This window comes from Momordica charantia (assembly GCF_013281855.1).
Source record: "Momordica charantia cultivar OHB3-1 chromosome 2 unlocalized genomic scaffold, Mcharantia_2.0 BLBB01000002.1, whole genome shotgun sequence".
NCBI lineage: Eukaryota > Viridiplantae > Streptophyta > Magnoliopsida > Cucurbitales > Cucurbitaceae > Momordica > Momordica charantia.
Window position 1 is genome coordinate 14032365 of NW_028275160.1, and position 22777 is coordinate 14055141.

Below are 22777 nucleotides of genomic sequence, written 5' to 3' on the forward strand. Positions count from 1 at the left end.
CGTTGGTATCTTAAACAAGATGACGGACATTAATGACCAAGGTGAAGTAGGAAGGTCATTGCCAAATAAGCAAGTATCAGCCGGAGTCTTTGAGTTGGACACAATAGCTTCAATGCAAGCCCAAATGGCGGCTATGAACTAGATGTTAAAACAACTGACAATGGAGAAGGAAACAAAAACCACCACTTCGACGATGTTATAACCCTCTCCTATTTTACAAATTTCAGACATATCTTGTGTCTATTGTGGTGATAACAACTTGTATGAGAACTGTCCAGCTAATCCAGCGTCTATTTTCTATGTAGGTCAAGCTGTCTAGCGGAATTTCAATCCATATTCAAACACTTATAACCCTAGATGGAGGAACCATCCAAACCTTTCTTGAAGTAACCAAGGAGTAGCTAGTAGTAGTACGCAAGCACCCGCTCAACAATTTAAACAAAATTACACTCCTCCTGGTTTTCCAACTCAACCGGTGTTGCATCTTTAACATAACAATCAGCAAGGTGGTAGTAACTCAAGTTTGGAGGCCACGATGAAAGAATTCATGACAAGAAGTGAAGGTACAACAAAAATGTTCATGACTAGAACTAATGATGCGATAAGAAACTTGGAGATTCAAGTGGGGCAGATAGCAAATGACCAAAAATCTAGACCTCAAGGTACATTGCCTAGACACACAGAGAACCTGAAGCGAGATCGTGAGGGAAAGGAGCACTGTAAGGCAGTTATCACGAGAAGCGGACTAAGTTATGATGGACCCTCACTCCCAGACGAAGGAACAGATGCAGTTACACCTGTTCTTGCATCCACCTCCAATCCACAACGAGAAGAGAAATCAGAACCCGTAAGTTTAGAAGAAAAAGGTAAGATGGTGGATAAAAGTAAGAAAGTAGTGCCCAGCACTACTCCACAGGTAGGTAATATTAAGATTCCTCCACCTTTCCCCCTAAGGCTAGTTAAAAAAAATCAGGATAGTCATTTTAAGAAGTTTTTGGAGATTCTAAAACAGTTGCATATAAATATACCTCTTATAGATGTTTTAGAACAAATGCCTAACTACACCAAGTTTTTGAAAGATATCATATCTAGGCGTAAGAAGTTAAGAGAACATGAGACGGTAGCCCTAACATAGTGTATTAGTGATGGTCTAGGAAATCCATTGCCTGTTAAAGGTAAGGACCTAGGTAGTTTTACTATCCCTTGCTTAATATGTAAGAATTTAGGAAGAGCATTGTGTGACTTAGGAGCAAGCATTAATCTTATGCCTCTTTTTATCTTTAAAGAGTTAAATGTAGGAGAAACTCGTCCCACGACTGTCACTTTACAACTAGCTGATCGGTCCATAAAGAGACCGAAAGGAAAAATAGAAGATGTGCTTGTGAAAGTTGATAAGTTTATTTTTCCCGCCGATTTCATAATTTTGGATTGTGAAGCAGATCTTGAGGTGCCGATCATTCTAGGGAGGCTGTTTTTAGCAACTGGAGACACAGTATTCAATGTTCGGAAAGGAGAGATCGCGATGAAGGTCAATGATGAGCAGGTAACCTTCAACGTCCTTGATGCAATGCGGCTCCCGGATGAAGTCGAAGATTGCTCTACAATAGGGGCAATCATGGAGGAACTCCAGGAAATGATTGTAGAAGACTTAGAAGTTGATTTAGAGGTTGCAAAAAAAGAAGCCAAAAATGCACCTGGCCCAATTTTGCCCCAATATGAGCATTTTGAGCTTTTGCAGCCGACAATAGCTTAGTTGAAGGCGTTGCAACCTTCCATCATTAAACCTCCAGAATTGGAGAAGAAACCCCTACCTTCTCATTTAAAATATTCCTATTTGGGTTTAAACGATACTTTGCCAGTTATCATTTCTTCGTATTTGTCTAATCAACATGAATCTTTGCTTTTTCATGTTTTATCTAAGTATAAGAGAGCTATTGGATTAACCATAGCGGACATAAAATGAATTAGCCCTATATTTTGTATGCACAAAATCATCCTGGAGGAAGGAGCCAACAATTCTATTGAGTGCCAAAGGATGCTTAACCCCAAAATGAAAGAGGTGGTCAAGAAGGAGATCATAAAATGGTTAGATGCTGGGGTGATCTACCTGATTTCTGATAGAAACTGGGTTAGCCCGGTTCAATGCATTCCCAATAAGGGTGGTATGACGGTGATTATAAATGATGACAACGAGTTGATCCCGACAAAGACGGTGTCTGGTTGGAGAGTGTGTATGGACTACCGTCGCCTAAATATGGTAACTCGAAAAGACCATTTTCCATTACCCTTTATTGACCAAATGCTTGATCTTCTTGTAGGGAAGAAGTGCTATTGCTTCCTAGACGGGTATTCTAGTTACAAACAGATTACAATAGCACCAGAGGACCAAGAAAAGACTATGTTCACGTGTCCCTATGGGACATTTGGGACTGGAGGATGTCGTCTGGTCTGTGTAACGCTCCCACCACCTTCCAAAGATGCATGACCGCTATTTTTTCTGACCTGATAGAAAGCACGGTAGAGATTTTCATGGATGATTTTTCTGTGTTTGGTGAGTCGTTTGATGTTTGTTTAGAGAACTTGGAGAATATTTTAAAAAGTCATGAAGAGACTAACCTTGTGCTTAATTGGGAGAAGTGTCATTTTATGGTACGTGAAGGTATAGTCTTAGGTCACAGAATTTCAGAAAAAGGAATTGAGGTCAATATGGCCAAGATAGATATGATTGCCAAACTACCCCCTTCCACTACTGTAAATGGTGTTAGAAGTTTCTTAGGACACGTGGGTTTCTACCGCCGTTTTATAAAAGATTTTGCGGAAATTTCTAAACCATTGTGTTAGTTGTTGGAAGTGGATCGAGCCTTTGTTTTTTATGAACATTGTTTGAAAGCTTTTGAGACACTTAAAAATGCACTTAGCTTATCACCTATCATAATTGAACCAAATTGGAACTTGCCATTTGAACTAATGTGTGATGCAAGTGATGTTGCTGTAGGTGTGATGTTGGGTCAACGTAAAGGTAAAGTTCTTTATCCTGTTTATTATGCAAGTAAAACTTTGATTAGTGTCAGTTAAACTATATTGTAACTGAGAAAGAAATTTTGGCTGTTGTTTTCACATTTGATAAGTTTCGTTCATATTTAATAGGGACTAAGGTGATAGTGTTTACTGATCATTCTGCACTTAAATACTTGTTTGCTAAAAAAGAAGCTAAGCTTAGGTTAATTAGATGGATATTATTGCTACAAGAGTTTGATCTAGAGATAAAAGATAGAAAATGAACAAAAAACCAAGTAGCAAATCATTTGTCTAGGCTTAGTCTTCATTACAGCATGATAGTTGTAAGGTTAGAGAGCATTTTATTGATAAGCATCTGTTAGTTATTTCTGAAGTCCCTTAGTATGCTGATTATGCGAACTATTTGGTTAGAGAAATAATTCCTAATGATTTGAGTAAGCACCAGATAAAGTTCTTTCATGATGTTAGGTTTTATAGATGGGATGAACATTTCTTGTTTAAACTTGGACCTAACAATATTCTTCGTAGGTCTGTTGCTGAGCATGAACAGAAGGAGATTCTAGAGGCGTGCCACAAATTACCATATGGTGGACATTTTGCTGGACGAAAAACTGCAGCGAGGTTCTCCAAAGTGGTTTCTTTTGGCCGTCCCTATTTCGAGATGCTCACATATTCGCTCAAGGTTATGACAGCTGTCAAAGATCAGGTAACTTAACACGGAAACATGAGATGCCCTTAAACCCAATATTGGAAGTTGAACTTTTCGATGTTTAGGGCATGAACTTCATGGGTCTGTTCCCACCTTCATTTGGTAAGAATTACAGTCTTTTGGCTGTGGACTATGTTTCAAAATGGGTTGAGGCTTTGGCCACCTCTACTAACGATGCCAAGGTAGTTTCTCTCTTCTTGCAAAAGTTTATTTTCACTAGATATGGTACACCTAGATGCTTGATTAGTGATGAGGGCACACACTTATTAAATAAAGCAGTAAGAAATTTGCTGAAAAAGTATAACATTCATCACAAGATTGCTACTGCATATCACCCTCAAACTAATGGATTAGCAGAAGTATCAAATAGGGCAATAAAGTAAATTTAGAGAAGACTATGAATGTGTATAGGAAAGACTGGGCTATTAAACTTGATGATGCTTTGTGGACATATAGAACTGCTTATAAAACTCTATTAGGCATGTTCCCTTATCGCTATGTTTTTAGTAAAGCATGTCATCTTCCACTAGAGCTAGAACATAGAGCATTTTGGGCTATGCAAAAACTAAATTTTTATTATGTTGCTGCAGGTGAAGCGAGATTGCTCCAGTTACATGAGTTGGATGAGTTTTGTCAATTTTCTTATGAGAATGCCAAGATGTATAAAGAACAAACCAAAAAGTGGCGTGATAAAAAGATAATGGACAAGAATTTAGAACCTGGAAACTTAGTTTTGCTATTTAACTTTAGATTAAGGTTGTTTCCAAGTAAGTTTAAGTCTAGATGGTCAGGCCCATTCGTAGTTGAACATGTTTATCCACATAGAGCGGTGGATTTACGGGGATCCAAAAGTAATATTTTTAAGGTAAATGAGCATCATGTCAGAAAATATTATGGTGAGTATATTGATAGAGGTAAAACCTCTATATTACTGAAAGAATCGTGAAAAAACAGTGGAAACAGTCCCTCGGACAGTTTGGGGGGCATTTTTATGTAAAATATTTTTGTCTTCTTTTTGCGAAATTCTTACATTTTCTTTAGGGTTTTTTTTGTGTAGATTCCAAATCTAATTTTTGTTTTTGCATTTGAATTGTACAGGATCAAGATCCAACCCTCGTCAAAATTGCACCAGGTGTAATTTAAAAGAAAAAAAATCGATTTTTGAATTATTGTTTACAGCTTTCGTGGGCTTCATATGGGTTACGTTTAAATGGGCTTTGGGTTGTCTTTAAATAAAAAAGAGGCCCAATTGTTAACCCAATTATGTTTTTAATATGATTTCAAAACCCTCATTCACGATTTTTCACCAAGATTTTCTCACTTGTTTTCAAATCTTCTCTCAATAAATCTCAAAGAATCTCAATGTTTCTCTCATCCCTCTCTTTTTCGACACACTTAGGGTTTATTGGGGGGTTTTTCTTTGTTCATCGTGAACCAAGATCGAGAACCATGGAACATGAGTATTTACCTTCAGGAGCTTTACGTTTCTGCGAGCTGCGTTGCCGAGGTTTGGGTAGTCCTCACGCTTGGTCGTGAGGACTGAGACCATTGGAGAAGAGGTGGGTGTTTGAGACTAGTGCTTCACCCCACAGTGCGTACTTCAATCTCCGACCTTGGGCTCGCCTGATGATTTCCCAGGACTTGTTGTTAATCCTCGGAACGGGGGATGGCAGAGCTGCAAAATAGGACAGCGTCAGCAACAAGGTTACTCAAGTCAAGACAAAAAAAAGACGATCCCAGCTCGCACCTAAGACACTCACCTTTGTCTCCGAACTCTACTGGGACTTGGAAGGTCGGCTCACCCCCTCCGTCCCTCCGAAGCCACTCGCCAGAAACGAGGAACCAACACTCCTTCCAATTTTTGTTAGAGGAGGGGTTCCTAATCAACTGACCTACGTTCCGCCGAGCTGAGAGGTAGTACCGACCCTTTCCCTCGTTGGAGGCTTTGACGGTGTGGGTCGCTAAGAGCTGGTCCACCGTGAGCCTATCCTCATCCTCGTCTCGGAGGACCCACCACAGGACGTAGGCTCCGAGCACGGTAGACCATCCATTAGGGGAGAGCTGAGCTGGGGCGAGGTTGATTGCGCTAAGGAACCTTTGAATGAAAGGGTGGAGTGGAAGTCTAACCCCGCTATGGAACATCTGGGGGTAGAAACTGACGAAGCTCGGAGGAGGGTCGTCGAGGTGTTCCTCGATGTTAGGCACCCTAAGCTTTATGGAGTTGGGGATCGAGTAAGTTTTGCAGAGCTCGGCCAACCTAACTACTGGACCGAGGTCAGGGTTTCCCGAGGTTGAGGCTATATTGGGATTTCCCGATCTACCCTCGGCATAGGGGTTCCCTGAGGTAGAAGCTAAGGTCGGATCCCATAAGATGTCACCTGAACTAGAGGAATCGGATGACCCAGATGACGACTCACTAGACGAGCTACCCATCGTCAGATCTAAAGAAAGAATCTAGAAAGCTACCTAAAGAAAGAAGGAGAGAGTACCTGACTTGGAAACGGTCGAGGTACACAAAAACTCAAAAGTGAAAAGTAAAAAGTGAAAAGTGAAAGACTTTCGCCTTTTATAGGACAGCCCGGAGGCACGAGAGCCGTCCGATCAAGGAGAGATCAACGGACAAGATTCGTCCACGCCAGGCTGTCCCCATGACGACGTTTGGGTTCTCGAAGCAGAAGCTAGCGCTGACGAAATCCATGACGTCACGCATGAACGTGTGGATTCGACCCATCTTCAGTTAGCTCGGATGACTTTGCCGAGCCGACCTCCACCTCGCCTAAGTGGGGGCCAATGTTGGATGCGAATCCTGGCCTGCCACGTGTCATGATCCAAAAGGTGAGTTAGACGAACATGTGGACGAAACATGGAAATTGACTCCAAAGTACTCAGGTCGGCAGATAGGGTAGGACCTATGGTGCCGAGCCGACCTGAGACGAAGTCCGTAACAATGTCTCTTCCATACCCGACAACTCGCCGTGATTTTAGCGTGTGTCAGAATTCCTGTCGGGCCCAGTTTCTATAAATAGAAACCCTTGCCTTAAATGCAAGTTACGCAATCCTAGATTGACTCGGCAAGTTAGCTCGGACTAGAACTAACTAGCTCGTCGGAGTGCTAACTTTGTCTTGCAGGTCTCGAGAGTGTTCTGGAGGTTGTGATTCTTGAATGATATGGAAAAGTTAAAGGGTAGGTATAAGAGTTTTGGGTGAAGCTATCAGATCTCGAACAATGAGAGGTTACAATTTGGAATCCTCTTAATAGGATACTTTATTTTATTTTGATGGTAGAAAGACAATTAATAGTCTTTGCTTTGTTTTTGCATAAGTATACTTGTGCTAGATAAATAGTTTAAGTTGTTATATTTTGTTTGTTCAAGTTTGACTTTGTTTTGATTAAATATGTGACTTAGGCGTTGATTGTTCACTGAGGGCAAGTTGATTCTTTTATTATTACTATTATTTCGATGAGTAGTTCACATCATCTTGTTGATTAATAAATATATATGATTGCTAGGTTGTAACGCCTCAGAACGTCCCACACGCTTCTAGGTCACGTTAACTACCCACCTGTCTAACATTAACTCCAAACACGAGGTAACAACTTCCTGTGAAATAATTATATAAAATAACGCTTCAACTCCCAGCAATTTACCAACGCATCAACCCTATAGAATATCAATCAAACATCATCCATGGACAACCCCATGAGGCAAATTCATTATTCCAACTAGGCAAACTCAATGAATGGAAGAAAACTAAAATAAACACCTATCCCAAAATAAAGTAGACAACGAGTGGGAACCTCTCAATTATTTAAATAAGAACAAGTAGTTTATTGACCAAAACATAAAGTCTTAACCATCTAAACCTAAGCTAAGCAAAAGTAACTACGCAGCCTATGGTCCTCCCTCGTCATGTCTCCCCCGCTTCATCACTATGGTCGCCAACGAATCCTGCGCCTGAAACAATAATTGTAGAGGGGGGGTGAGTATATAAAATATACTCCGTAAGTAGCTCTCACCAACAACACACAAACATCATGCTCAAGCAAAAATCATGAAACATTCATAGTCATGCTCTTCATCACATTATGCAATCAAACATAGACACGTTCTATAAGATCCGGCGATAACCACAACCATGAACAATTTAACTACCAACCTCGAGGCGCCCCAACATCTCAAGCACCTCTACACTTATCACAGCTATCCTAGCTTTCCAAAGCTAACTCTTTCAAGTAGAGTCGGCCCCTGACCATTTTTACCCAGAGCTCCGACACTGCTGCATCGACCCTCAACCATTTTTACCCAAGGCCCCGATGACTTCATCATCTATCGGCCCTTCACCATTTTTACCCAAGGCCCCAATAGTTTTCCTTCCAAATACTCCTCGCATCGGCCCTCGACCATTTTTACCCGAGGCCTCGACACTCATCTTTATCCAACGTTGGTGTGTCGACCCTAGGCCGTTTTTACCCGAGGCCTCGATACTCAATTAGTGACGTATCAGCCCCCGACCATTTATACCCGAGGCCCTGACACTCACCCATTCACTTTCCCCAAGAATCCAACGTTCCTTATCACAACCAACTCCACAACAATCCCTATCCTGCGAACAGGGTCCGAAAACATGCTTCTATTACACCCCCATCTCCTAAGAAAGTAACATGACTCGGACCAGCACGCTCGCATTATAAAGAAACGTTTATATATATATTCAACCAGCACGCTCACATCATAATGAAACGTTTATATATACTCAACCAGCATGCTCACATCATAAAGAAATATTTATATAATCTGTACTAGCACGCTCACATTATAAGAAAACATAATCGCAATAATTCCATTTTAACGGGCATCCTTTGTAAACACACATCATTCCACAATAATTCTCAGCAGTTTAACAATACAAATTCCACCATTATCACCGGCGAATATTCAACACTACACCAAACATACAGATTAACACAAACGAGAGCTACCTAGCACAATAACGTATCAAAATCAGTATTAAACATCACAAAACAGCACAATGGAAACCAACTAATGCACATTAACACACGCACACGCCCCTTGTCTACTTACCCACAGCCACGCCCCTAAGTTTTGTGTCGATCTCACACCTAGGCACTAAAAACAGAAAAAAACAGTAAGTTACATATATACGATTCAGCCTCCGAAATCAATTCTAAGAGGGTTCAATGGGCTCGTTACTATAAATCGACTTTGTTTCGGTGTCGGTAACTTAGATCCAACTTAAAAATGTATCGGTAGCACGTAAGTGGGTGATCGCCAAACACAAAAAACTATGCTGTTTTGCATTTTTACAGCAGCAACAATGCACAGAAAACGCCCCAACAACCGCTGTTGTTGCCACAAGGGTATGGGTCTCTCAAACTAAGTTGCTATGATTGTTGGTTGATACCATAATATCGAGATATTTCCCAAAATGTAGAAAACTGACGCACCCAGTTTGAACCACCGTGAACAGAAACAAAAACGTCGCCGCGCCGCTGTGGAAGAAGAGAACTACCACAAACCGTCCCTAATCGAAGGTCATGCCGACGCGGGTTCACTGGATTCGACGCGAAACTCGTCGGGTCTTGATCTTGGAGTGTCGTATGTTGCTGGGGTACACCGGAGAAGGGAGAAGGTGTCGTGGGTGTTCAAAAATCTGTCGGTTCGAAGGAAAATGCCATTAGAGAACAGGCCGCGCTGCCGTGTGGGTGTTGTCGGGTTCGTGAGTGGCGTGTTGCAGGTGTCATCGCTACTGATTTGAGGAACGCCGCCACCGTACACCGTTGGTGTCGCTGGAGAAGGAAGGTAGGTTGGGGGGGCGGCTGCTACAAAAAGGAAGGGGAAAGATGAAGCTTAGGGTTTTTTTTTGTTTTTTTTCTTTTTATTAATTTTCTTTTCCTTTATTTTAAAACCAAACCAACCCACTAAAAGCCGAACATAAACAAGGCCAAAAGAAAAAAACTCATCCCAAGCTAAAGTTTAATTTAAAATTAAATGAAAATCTCCTAATTCGAGACTAACTAACCTGAGGGACTCAGGGCGTTACATAGGTTTTGTTAATAACTTTTACAACTTTAAAGGAAATGTTGAGCAGGAAGAGTTAATAATGTTACCCGTGTGAGTTGTTGAATTTTGGGGGCGTTACAGGATGGTTCTTAACTTACCTTTGGCAAAACTTTATCTTTAAGTGATGTTCTATATGTTCATTCACTACATAAGAACTTGGTGTGTCTGGGAACTTACTAAACAAGGCTGGCCTTAGGATTATGTTTGAGGCTGACAAGACTATCATCACCAAAAATAGTGACTTTGTTGGTAACAGTTATTTAACTGATAGTTTATTTGTTCTGAATACTGATTTTGTATCTAGTATGATGAATGAAACACGTTAGGCTTATATCGTTAAATTTATTGATGTGTGGCATGATAGATTAGGATATGTGAATGTTGTATCGTTTAAAAACCTGAAAGCTTTAAATTTTATTAATACTTTTAAATTACATGAAACTGAAAAATGCTTTGTTTGTATAAATGCAAAATTTTCTTAAAACAAAAATCATTTTAAACCTTTCACAGCTAGGTGTACTGAATTACTTGAATTAGTTCATTCTAATCTAGCTGATTTAAAATACATGACTAGCGGAGGTGGTAAAAAATCTTATATATCTTCTGTTGATAATTTTTCTACATATACGAAAATCTATCTCTTAAAACCAAAAGATGAAACAAGTTGTATATATTTTAAATACAAAGCTAAAATAGAAAACCAATTCGAAAAAAAGATAAAAAAAAAAGTGTTAATATATGATAGAGGTGGTGAATATAGTGATAAATCTCTTAATGAATTTTGTGAATTAAATGACATTATTGATGGAGTTACTGCTCCATATTCACATCAACAAAATGGTACAGTAGAATGTACGAATATAACTTTCAACAAAATGATGAATGTTATGCTGTTGAGTTCTGGTTTATCTGACAACATGTGGGGGGAAGTTGCGTGTTCTCTACTTGTTTTATTTTTAACAGGGTCCTCGCAAAAAATTGGATAAGACATCATACGAGCTTTGGAAAGGTTATTCACCTAACTTAAGCTACTTGAGAGTGTGAGGTTGCTTAGCAAAAGTGGAATATCCAGATGAAATGTCCAGAATTAAAGAAACCTACGGTTGGATTCAAGACTTTTGACTGTGTTTTTATTGGTTATGTTCATAATAGTTCTGCTTATAGATTTATGTATTTAAGTAATAATTCAATTTGTGAGTATAAAGATACTGTATTTTTTTACAATACAGTTCATATGATTAAGACTATTGGTGAGTCTAGTGGAACTTCAAAACTGGTATTCATATCTTTTCGCTTAGCTTCTGATGTTATGATAGATTCTAAACCTAGGAGAAGTAAGAGACAAAAGATTAGTAAAAGTTTGAGACCGGACTTCTTAACCACCTTTCTAGTTGAAAACTCATATATGATAGTTGATTATTTTGCTTGCATGTATATGATTGATGAAGATGTTAAAATAGTTATGAATCAAACATGATATTTGGTAGATTTACCTATAGGAAATAAACCTATTAGGTGTAAATGGATCTTTAAAAGAAAAATAAGACCGAATGGTTTGATCGAAAATTTAAAAGCTAGATTAGTGGCTATGGGATATAAACAAAAATATGATATATTGATTATTTCAATACATACTCTCCTGTAACTAAAATAACTACATCATATCTTTAATCATTTTTGCAGCTATTTGTGGCCTATTAACAAATCAAATAAATGTAAAAAACAGTTTTCTTTAATGGAAATTTAGACTAGAAGATTTATATGACACAACCTGAATGTTTTGTAGTTACTGGTCAATAGAATAAGGTATGAAAGCTTAAAGAATCTATTTATGGTCTTAAACAAACTCCCAAACAATGGGTATGAAAAATTTAATAGTACTTTAGTAAACAACGATTATAAATTGAACTCTATTGATACGTGTGTGTTTACGCAAAGTTATTTGGAGCTGATTGTGTGATTATATGCTTATATGTTCTACATGCTTTCTTTTTTTTTTTACAAATTTAGAGGTCATTATGATATCAAGTTACTTTTATCTTCACATTTTGAAATAAGAGATTTAGGAGAAGCTTATGTAATACTTGGTGTTAAGATAAGGAAATATGATAATGAGTTTTTCTTATTTCAATCACACTATATTAAGAAGATGTTAAAGAAATTTGATTGTTAAGATAATCTACTTGTAAGAACACATTATGATGCTAAAGGTCACAGTGTATCTGAATCTAAATATGCAAAAATTATAGGTAGTGTTATGTTTCTAATGAACTATACTAGCCTAATATTACATATGATGTGAGTAGATTGAGTAAAAATACTCCCAATTCTTGTAAAAACCATTGGATTGCATTTCCTTCCTTTATTAAGGTATCTTAGAGGTACAATAATCTATTAGTGTTTGCATTTTAACAAATTGCCTATTGTGGTGCAAATTGGGTAAACAAATAATGATGAGGTGAGTTCCATCAGCAGTTACATGTTTCTTTTAGGCAGAGGAGCTATTTAATATAAATCAACAAAGCATACCTATAGAATACGCTCCACCATGGAATTTGAGTTCATAGAACTTAAATGAGGAAGGCAAGCGGCTGAATGTCTGAGAAGTCTTCTTGGAGACAGTGTCATTGTGGGGGAATTGTTGGGTATTTTTCACATTGTGTGAAAAGCCCAACTTTAAGGCCCACATGGGCGATTAATATTTTAGGGTTATATATATATATATAAGGTGCAGCCGGTCAAAACATAATTCAGGAGACAGAGGGAAAGTCTATGCATGCAGATCGAGGAGAGAAAACATAAAAGAAAAATGAAAAGAAATTCAATTTCGTACAGTGACATTTTTTGCATGATCGGAGGTCGATCCGTGGTCCGATCGAGATGAAATTTTGACAGCTTGTTCATAACACGAGGGTCTTCAATCTGAACGGTGGAAATTTCTTTTGGAGCTGCCTACAGTCAGATACAGTGGGTAGTTGGTGCCACTTTCTAAGTGAGATCTTTCTAATTTTCTTCCCCAGTTTATTCCCTTTGTTTGCCGAGATTTATTGTCTCAAGATATTATTATTGTATGCCTCTAGTTGTTGCTAGGGAGAACTTGGTGTACCCATTATTGATTATAGTGGAGATTTTGAATTCGGTCCGTGGTTTTTTACTCCTCACATTGAGGGGGTTTTTCCACGTTAAAATTGCTTATGTATTGTGCTTGTTTGGATTATTATTTTTACTTGCTATTTCCTACTAGGTTCACACAAGAGGGGATAATTGGTCCATAAATTTAAGTGTTTATCCCAACAGGAATCTGTTCCAGTATCATTACATTTGACTCACAATCTGCCATAGGAATTGTCAGTAATAGTGTATACAATGACAAGAAAAGGCATATACATTTGAAACATGGATCTGTGAAACAATTGCTGAAAAGTGGAGAAGTGATCTCCTTGGAGTATAGAAGATCTGGGAGGAACTCAGCAGATTCTCTCACTAAAGGCCTAACAAGGAGGGTAATTAATGATTCTTCAGTATGTATGGCGTACTAAAACCCTAATGTTTTACATTTATGTTGTGATATGTATCGTGTGAATCCATATCCCTTTATTTTTTTGTGGTTTATGTATGGACTTGATGGATTACTTCAAAAGTCTTGAAAGTTCAGTTTTTTAGTGGTTTATGTATGATAGATTTGACGAAGCACTAAGGTGATGTGAATGTGAAGTCGCCTTCTCTTTCTAGAGCTTTCACGATGACCTGAAGTTTTATGTGCAAGACCATTAATAGCACTTGGTTTATATTACAAAACAAGGGATTAAAATGTGTTGTAGGGGTCTCAACCGTAATTACTGGAAGTTCAAGAGCTAACTCAATTTTATTACTTAGGTTGTTGCCTTACTTCAAAATGCATTAATCAAATCGAAAGATATTAATGCTTAAATTTATTTTCTTTCCTTTGTTGAAAATTTTTTTATTTTTACTATTTGTCATTCATGGTAGACTGTTGGGAATGACAAAGCAAAAATATTCTTTACTTGTCCCATATAGGTAGTTTTTGAATTTGGAAGAGAGTTTATATTGGAAAGCCTTTTATGTTTGGGGTAAGAAAAATATTATCATTATTTTTTTTTTTTGAAAATCGGGAAAATGAAAAGATTTTAAATTAATGAAATTAATAATGTTTAAATGTTTTTTTAATTAATTTGAGTGATTCTTAAATATTTTCCCTTCTTCTTGAGTTACTTTTCTTCTCCAAAACTAGATATAGATATGAAATTTGAAAAACATACAGAATAGAATACTTCTTCCTCCTTTAATCTTCTTCTTAGCAAGTTCTTGATTCCAATTTGCTTTGAGGATTGCACAATCAAGTTTGGGTTTTGTGTTACTAACCTCGGGAGCAATCGGCGTACATATGTTTTAGTACCAAAGTCGTGCCGAAATTGCTAATTTCAAGGCAACGGTTCTTCCACGACACAATAATCATTATCTTTTCTTCTAATTCTACTTCTGTTCAATAATGACAACACTCAGCTAAGGTCTATAAAACAGGAAGAAGGAAGAAAGAAGAAAGAAGAGATAAGATAGAAAAAAATGTATATCAACTTACATGGTCCAATCATCAAAAATTAATATAATTCATCAAGTTAGCAAGCTCGATCAACAAGTAACTGTCACGTCGTCTTTTCATTAGTCAAACTAATAGTTAAATGAGCCTAAGGAACTATCTAAAACCATTTTCTATATCTCAGACTAAAGTGTTTTTGAAAAATTAAAAAAAAAAATCTGAAACACAAATAGATGACACCAAACTAAAATTTTAAGGAAGAAAAGTATATTTTGCCCGGTAAAATTAAAAAATATACCCAAATGGCTGCCAAGTACTTCTAGTCCTAAATCATACGTGGGTCCATTAAACTTCAATATTATATGTTGATGCAATTTTTGGCAACTCGGGTCGAGTCAAGCGAACCAAGTAACCCGGGGAATTAACCGTCGAACTTTTGGATAAGGATTTGATTTGGAAATTTGGAGAAGCTTGGATCTGCAATAAGAGAGAAAATAAGAGAATAAACACCGTTGTGGTGTCGGCCGACCACACTCCGATGCTTAAGTCAGTTGATGATCTTTAAGCGTGGAAGAGAGGAAATGAGCAAATCTCGAGTGAATTGCTTGAAATAGAATGACATACCTCATTTCTATTTATAGGTTTTGATGGCAGTATGAACAGGTGTTGGAAAAGTCAAAGAGGTTTTGTCAAAGTCAACTGACGCTCTATAACTGGCTCTATAATGAGACCAATAGATGTGCAAAGAGAGTCGGTGGGTGCTTTGTGTCCAATATCCGCACAATGGAGGTGGCTTTGTTGGCGGTGGTCAAAGAAAGTGGTTGAAAAAAGGGGGTGCGACCTAATAGGCCGCACAAAAACAGGGCCCGCTGCCACAACCTTTTCAAGGACCTTACCAAGCACCGGCTCTATCGGAAGAGATTGATAGGATTGGGAGACGTATTCAGGAGAGGGTGCAAAGGTGGATTCTTCCTGGTTCATCCTCTACTAGTGACCCTGATCAGGACGTTTGTCATGTTTTACATGAGATACACAAGGTGAGCTTGCTTTTCTCGCCTTCTTCTTTTTCCTTTTTTTATTTTTTGTGTTTTCCTCTATTTTACTACTTGTTTGTCCTTCAGTCTTGCGCACTGGTTGGTTCGTCGGTTTATCGTATGGGAACCGAGCTATCTTATTTGCAGCAGCAGAAGATTGGGGTGACACAACTTTGGAAGAATCTCGAGAACTTACGCATCAACTTGGTCGACAGAAGGCTGAGCTCGAGATAACGCTTGGTCAGATACAACCTGGACATGACCGTGTGATGGCAGAGATTGAGGCTATGAGGGAGGATCTGACTAGACATCAGGCAGAGTCAGATCAGGCTAAGCCTGAGCTTGCAAAATTCATGGTAGAGCTCGAGGCTTTACGTAATGATTGGCGAGACCCTAGCAAACTGGAGGTCGTGATGCGAGAGGCAGGTGCCCTTGTGGCTATGTACAATGAGGCTATGAAGTTGGGCATATCGTGGGTAACTAATATGGTCGGTGAAAGATATCCCGAGGTAGACCTAAGATTTCTTTCTTTAGCTCTAGAGGCAGAGTTGGCTCGACCAGAAGAGTCTAGTCATCCTTATGTTGCGATGGTCGAGGCAGGTGACGTGGCGGCATCCACCGCGGGTCCTACCAGTTCTTCAGAGGTCGCTCGTCTGAATGACCTTGCCTTTCAGTTGGATGATACTATGGATACAAAGGGTGAGACTCGGGATGATGCTTCAAAGAGGGATGAGGTGTAGGGGTAGTTTAGCATTCTTTTTGTTGTTTATTTGGTTTTTGTATATGTTATTGTAAAGACATGCTTCATGAGACATCTGTTGGCTTAACCAAGTACTTTTATTTATTTACAATCGCACATTTCAAGTTACGGATAATACTTCTTAAGATGTTCTACATTCCATGGATGTTTTAACTGTTTTCCTTTAAGATTTTCCAAGTAGTACGTATTTACAATCGCATATTTCAAGCTACGGATAATACTTATGAAGATGTTCTACATTCCATGGATGCTTTAACTGTTTCCCTTTAAGATTTTCCAAGTAGTACGTACCAAGTCGGGCAATTCAAGTGATACAATAAGGACCTTCCCATGTAGGGCTGAGTACTCCGTCGGTACTGTTCTTTGTTCCTTGTGCTACTTTACGTAGTACTAGATCAGCTTCTTGGAAAGCTCGCGGTCGAACATTGGTGTTGTAGTATCGTGAGATGTGTTGCTTTTGGGCGATGATTCGTTGATGAGAGACTTCTCGGATTTCATCCAGAAGATCTAGATGCACTTTGAGTTTCTCATCATTGGCGATGGGATCGTATTCTTTTATTCTTAGAGAAGGCAGTCCTATTTCCACAGGGATGACTGCTTCAACACCAAAAGCCAAAGAGAGAGGAGTTTCTCCAATAGCTGTTTTGGCAGTAGTCCGGTAGGCCCATAATATGTTAGATAATTCTTAGGCCCATCTCTCTTTTAAGGATTCTAGACGAGTCTTCAGGTGATGTTTAATAATTTTGTTCACTGCCTCGACTTGTCCATTGGATTGTGGGTGTGTCGGGGAGGAGTAAAAATGCGGATGTTGAGTTGCTTGCATAAATCCTTAAAGTTGGCGTTATCAAATTGCTTGCCGTTATCAGAGATGATAGTGTAGGGAACGCCAAACCGACACACGATGTTTTGCCACACGAATTTGGTGATCTTCTTTTCCAAAATTGTGGCTAATGCCTCGGCTTCCGCCCATTTAGTGAAGTAATATATGGCCACCACAGTGTATTTAGTCTGACCTTTCTCGGTTGGCAATGGTCCTATGAGATCTATTTCCCATTGCGCGAAAGGCCACGGGCTAACCATGGCAAACAGAGGCTCTGATAGCATCCTTGGGATCATTGCATAGCGCTGGTACCGGTCACACACTCGAGTGTAAACTTGGGTGTCTCGTCGTAGTGTCAGTCAATAATATCCTTGTCGAAGAATCTTATGGGCTAGAGATCGTGCCCCTAAATGATTACAGCAAATTCCTTCATGAATTTCCCGCATCACATATTCAGCTTCCTCTTGATCCAGACACTTTACCAGTGGTTGTGAATATCCTCATTTGTACAATACATCATGGATCATGGTGTATTGGGCTGCTTGTCACTATAATCGACGGGCCTCGATCATGTTGGTAGGTAACTCACCTGTATTTATGGTACTTAATGATCGGACACATCCATTAACCATGGCCTAGGACATTCATAGTGTAGACATTGAGGGTCACTACAAGAAAAATGAGTTTCAGAGACACGTAATAAATGTCCCTGAATACTCAAATTTGTCGCTAAAGATTTCAGCAACGAGACCATATTCTTCGCTAAGAACGTCGCAGATTATTCGACGTTTAAAGTTTCAGCGACACTGCATATTTGTCGCTAAAACTAATATTCAGCGACAACCGTTGGTGTCGCTGAAAACAGTTTTCAGCGACATCTAATATGTAATGTCACTGAAAATTGTATATAGCGACATTTAACGATATCACTGATACACATTTTCAGCGACATATGCCACTGTCGCATAAATTATGTTTCAGTGACATCCTTAAATGTCGCTATATACAATTTTCAGTGACAAAATTGTCTTGTCACTGAAATTTTATTTAGCGACATCTTTTTATGTCGCTAAAAACCAGTTCCAGAATAGGCAATATCCTGATTTCGTCCCAATTTCACCTTCAATTTTGCTCAATTTATGTGCTTTAAAACGACACATATATAAAACGTCGTTGAAAAGTATTATTAATATTAAAAAATACGTAAGGTAGATTCTCCAAATGGGTAACATCCTCTTATAACAAAAAAGTACTTTCTAGCTACAAATAAGAATTTGTCTTCTAAGTATATTTGATTCAATTACATATAACAAAATAAAACATGTTGTTTTGTACACGAAGTTCTTCTTCTTAATGATCCAGCACAACTGCTTTTGATGACATAGTATATCCTGTAAAAAATTAACAACACAACTTATTTAACATGAAAATATAATCAAAAGAGTTTTTTGACCTACTAAACCGACATATATATATATATATATATATCCACACCAATTTACTAAATAATGAAAAACGTAGTGAACAACACTAAACCAATCAACAAAAAGTAATCTATTAGAACTCCAAAATCATAGCTTATAATCCAAACAACTATTAAATCATTTCTAAAATAAACAAAATTGCAACACTACAAGAGAAATAGTCACGACATCAAAACCAATATAGATCTAGTCATGTTATATTAACGCTATAAACAACCCAAAATGCTCATAACTTCATAAAATACTAATAAACTCATTTCTTATACTATACAACACAAGTGATGACCACCATAACTGCAAGATCACGACATTTCAACTACATTAAAACTAATATTTATAAGTATATGCATCAAAACGATCGTTGTTATGCTTCTATTAACATCATAAACAACTCAAATGCTCCTAATACTTGAATTTACTAACAAACCTATATTAAACATAATATAAGCTATGACTACCATAACTGCAGGATAGCTGCAACACTTAGCTACGTCAAAACCAGTATTTCATAAGTACATGCATCAAGTATGTAGCTACACTTCTATTAACATCATGAACAACTCAAATGCTCCTAACATGTGAATATACTAACACATTCATATCGACATAACATAAGTCTCTACTACCATAACTGCATGATAGTCACAACACTTCAAAGCACTTCTATTAACATCATGAACAACTCAAATGCTTCTAACATGTAAATATAATAACAAATTCGTATCAATATAACATAAGTCTTGACTACCATAACTGTAGGATAGTTAAAGCACATCAAGTCCAATATCTATTATAAAGTATCATCTACTTAATACTCATCTACTATGGACAATATGTATGAGTACCTTTTTAAGCATCATTCGACGGTTGAGAATTGGCTCGTTGTGACGATCCTTCTCCAGCATTACTTAGCCTGTTTACAGTTTCTTGCAACTGATTCAAGCAAGCTTTGTTGTGTCTGTACAACGGATTGTAATTGAGTGATTTGATTTCTTAACTCTCTATTTCTTTGAGAACTTCGTTCATTCTGAGTCGTCGCCGTCGGTGGTCCCCATCCAAGTGCACCTCGTCTGCCTAGTACTTGAACACTGATTTGTCGAGCTGAAGAAGGTTTTGCACCTTCTTCCACTGGTGCATTTTTTAGTTCAACCATTTGTTCCTACAATATCCATAAATAATATTAGTAGATGTTAAATAATACAAAAAACAAAAAAGTAGTTTTACCGGTCTTTTTTGTACTAGACCTGTCTTTCCTATACTAGACTGTGGTACAAATGTGACAGGATAGTCCTACCAACGTTGGTTTGATAAGCGGTTGCCAATTGAGATAAAGCATCCGCATTTCTGTTTTCTGATCGTGGAATCTGCTGAATCTCCCATTTTGAAATTCGGCTAATAGTTGCTGCAATTGCTTTTTGTAGGCATTTAGCCTTTCCCCTTTTAGCCAATATTCTCCACTAACCTGGTTAACGACCAACATGGAATCACTATGGACAACCAGATGTTTGGCACCTTGTCCTCGTGCTACTTGGAGTCCGACAATTAAGGCTTCGTACTCAACTTCATTGTTGGAAGTTTTAAACCCAAATCATAAAGCAATTTCCATGCGTTCCTTGGCAGGTGATAGGAGTACTACTTCTGCTCCACAACCTTGGCCATTTGAGGATCTGTCTACATAGATTGTCCATAGCTCTGGATCTACTAAGTGACTGTTATGGGTGCCAAGGGGGATATCTTCACTTTGTGGTGCTAAGCCAGGAGTTAAGTCAGCGATAAAGTCGGCGATTGCCTGCCCTGTAACAGCTGTTTGAGGCTTATATCGTATGTCATATTCTCCCAGTTCCACGGCCCATTTTATTAATCGTCCCGAAGTTTCAGGCTTCTAAAGGCCGTGCTTCAGCGGAAGGTCTGTAAGCACGTGGATGGTGTGGACTTGGAAATAAGGCCTCAGTCGTCTGGCCGCCACTATTAAGGCCAATGCCATTTTTTCAATGGACGGGTAGCGGGTCTCAGCATCGGCTAGTGCCTTGCTGGTATAATACATAGGTACCTTGTGTCCATTTTCTTCCTTAACTAAGGCCGAACTCACTGCTGTTTCTGAGACAACGATGTATAGAAATAACTCATCTCCCGATGAAGGTTTTGCCAACAAGGGTACCTGACTAAGGTATTCTTTAAGTTGTAAGAATGCTTGCTCACGTTGGTCGGTTCATTCAAACTGACCACTTCTCCTAAGAATCTTGAAAAATGGCAAACATTTATTGGTGGCTCAAGATATGATCGATTTAACGTCGTGATTCTTCTGTTAAAGCTTTGAACTTGCCATAAAGTCTTTGGGTGATGTCATCTCCATAACTGCTCGAATTTTGTCTGGATTGGCTTGATCACATTTCGATGAACCAGATATCCTAAAAATTTACAGGAAGATGCCCCAAAAGTGCATTTGTTGGGGTTTAGCTTCATATGATATTTTCGCACGATGTTGAAAGCTTCTGCTAGGTCATTCTCATGCTGGGTTGAGAGTCGACTTCTGACCAGCATGTCATCCACATAGACTTCCATATTCCTACCAATTAAAGGTGCAAACATCTTATTTACTAACCTTTGATAGGTTGCTCCAGCGTTTTTTAGGCCGAAGGGCATGACCTAGTAACAGTAGAGTCCTCGTTCTGTTACGAAAGATGTCTTTTCCTGGTCAGGCTCGTACATTCATAATTGATTGTATCCAGAATATGCGTCCATGAAACTTAACATTTCGTTACCGGCCCTGGCGTCCACCAATTGGTCTATTCGTGGTAAGGGAAAACTATCCTTTATGCAGACTTTGTTGAGATCCGTGAAGTCGACACACATTTGTCATTTCCCATTAGGTTTCTTTACCATGACCACGTTGGACAGCCACTGTGGATAATTCACTTCGCGTATAAATCCTGCTTTAAGGAGTTCCGTCACTTCCGCGGAGATAGCTTGGTTTCGCTCAGCGTTGAACGGTCTCTGCTTCTGGATCACAGGTTTGGCATCTGGGTTCACATTAAGTCCGTGAACTATCCTGGGGATCAATTCCAAGCATGTCGCCATGTGACCAAGTAAATACATCAGCGTTATATCTAAAAAATGCTATTAATTTCTCTCTGGGTTCTGATCTCATTTGTGTACTAATCCTAACTCATTGTTCTTCGGAAAGTAGGGTTACAGTTTCTATTGCCTCTGCTGGCTCTCCACGAGTGTTGTTGGGATTCTTTGGCTGATCTGGCAATGTATCCTTATATCGATTGAGTGGAGCAAGTGTTGGGATATCAAAAAGTTTTCTTTCTTGTTCAGTATTGACGCTTCATTTCAGTGGTTTAAAGTTTGATATGACGGGTTCAGGGCGTAGGGCCATATAGTAACATTCACGAGCAATGCGTTGCTCTCCTCACACGTTCCCTACTCCCCATGGGGTTGGAAATTTAATAACTTGATGTAAACTGGAAGGTACAGCCCCCAAACTATGTATAGTGGGTCGTCCCAAGATAGCATTATATACCGAATCTAAATCGACGACCAAAAGGCATACTAACCTATTAAGGATGCACGGGCTTTCTCCAAATGAGACAGGTAATTCGTTGCTTCACATTGGGTGAACTCGCTCCCCATCAAATCCCACTAGGGGAGTGTTGCACGTTTTTAATCTTTCTCGACCGATTCTCATAGCATCAAATGTTCGTAATGCTAGGACATCAGCTAAGCTACCTCCGTCCATCAATATGCAATGTACTTGGATATTGGCGAGGAGAAGCACGATTACTAGTGCATCGTTGTGTGGTTGGTGTAGACTTTGTTCATCGGAACGATTGAAGCATATGGTGAATTCAGAAGGCCTCGATGTGGATGTGTAGACGATGTGGTCATAAGGCTCATGTCGTGCTTGTCTGGCCCAAGCTTTTCTTTTTCTACTAGATTCTCCCCCAGCTGGTCCGCCAAATATCGTCTGGATCTCACGCAGATCAGGCTGCCTGTTTGCTGGCAGTCCATCATGCGAAGGAGGGCGATTACCTCTTCCTCTTCTATCTACGAACTCTTGAAGATACCCTTGTTGCATTAGGGTCTCGATTTTTCTTTCAAACAAACACATTCAGCAATGTTGTGTACAGCTTCTTTATGGAATAAACAGTAGCGGCTTTGATCTCAGGGAAAATTTCCCTGTTGTCTTTTAGCGGGCCACCTAAGGAGATTCTTATCCTTGATTTCCATTAAGATATGCTCTACTGGTACAGTTGTTGTGGTATATCTTCGAATATTTTTCAAGAACTATCGATCTTTAGGCTGGTT

At 38.9% G+C, this 22777-nt stretch overlaps 2 protein-coding genes across 2 annotated transcripts; one reads left to right on the forward strand and one right to left on the reverse strand.

Annotated features, from left to right (window-relative positions):
- Positions 1-2050: 2050 nt before the first annotated feature.
- LOC148212868 (uncharacterized) lies at positions 2051-4870 on the forward strand. The gene is made up of 5 exons (XM_088120410.1): positions 2051-2231; positions 2319-2446; positions 3401-3724; positions 3793-3909; positions 4826-4870. The coding sequence occupies exons 1-5, from the start codon at positions 2051-2053 to the stop codon at positions 4868-4870; spliced, it is 795 nt and encodes a 264-aa protein (XP_087976536.1).
- A 17206-nt stretch (positions 4871-22076) lies between these two features.
- Positions 22077-22547, reverse strand: LOC148212869 (uncharacterized). The gene has a single exon (XM_088120411.1). The coding sequence runs from the start codon at positions 22545-22547 to the stop codon at positions 22077-22079; it is 471 nt and encodes a 156-aa protein (XP_087976537.1).
- Between the last annotated feature and the right edge of the window lie 230 nt (positions 22548-22777).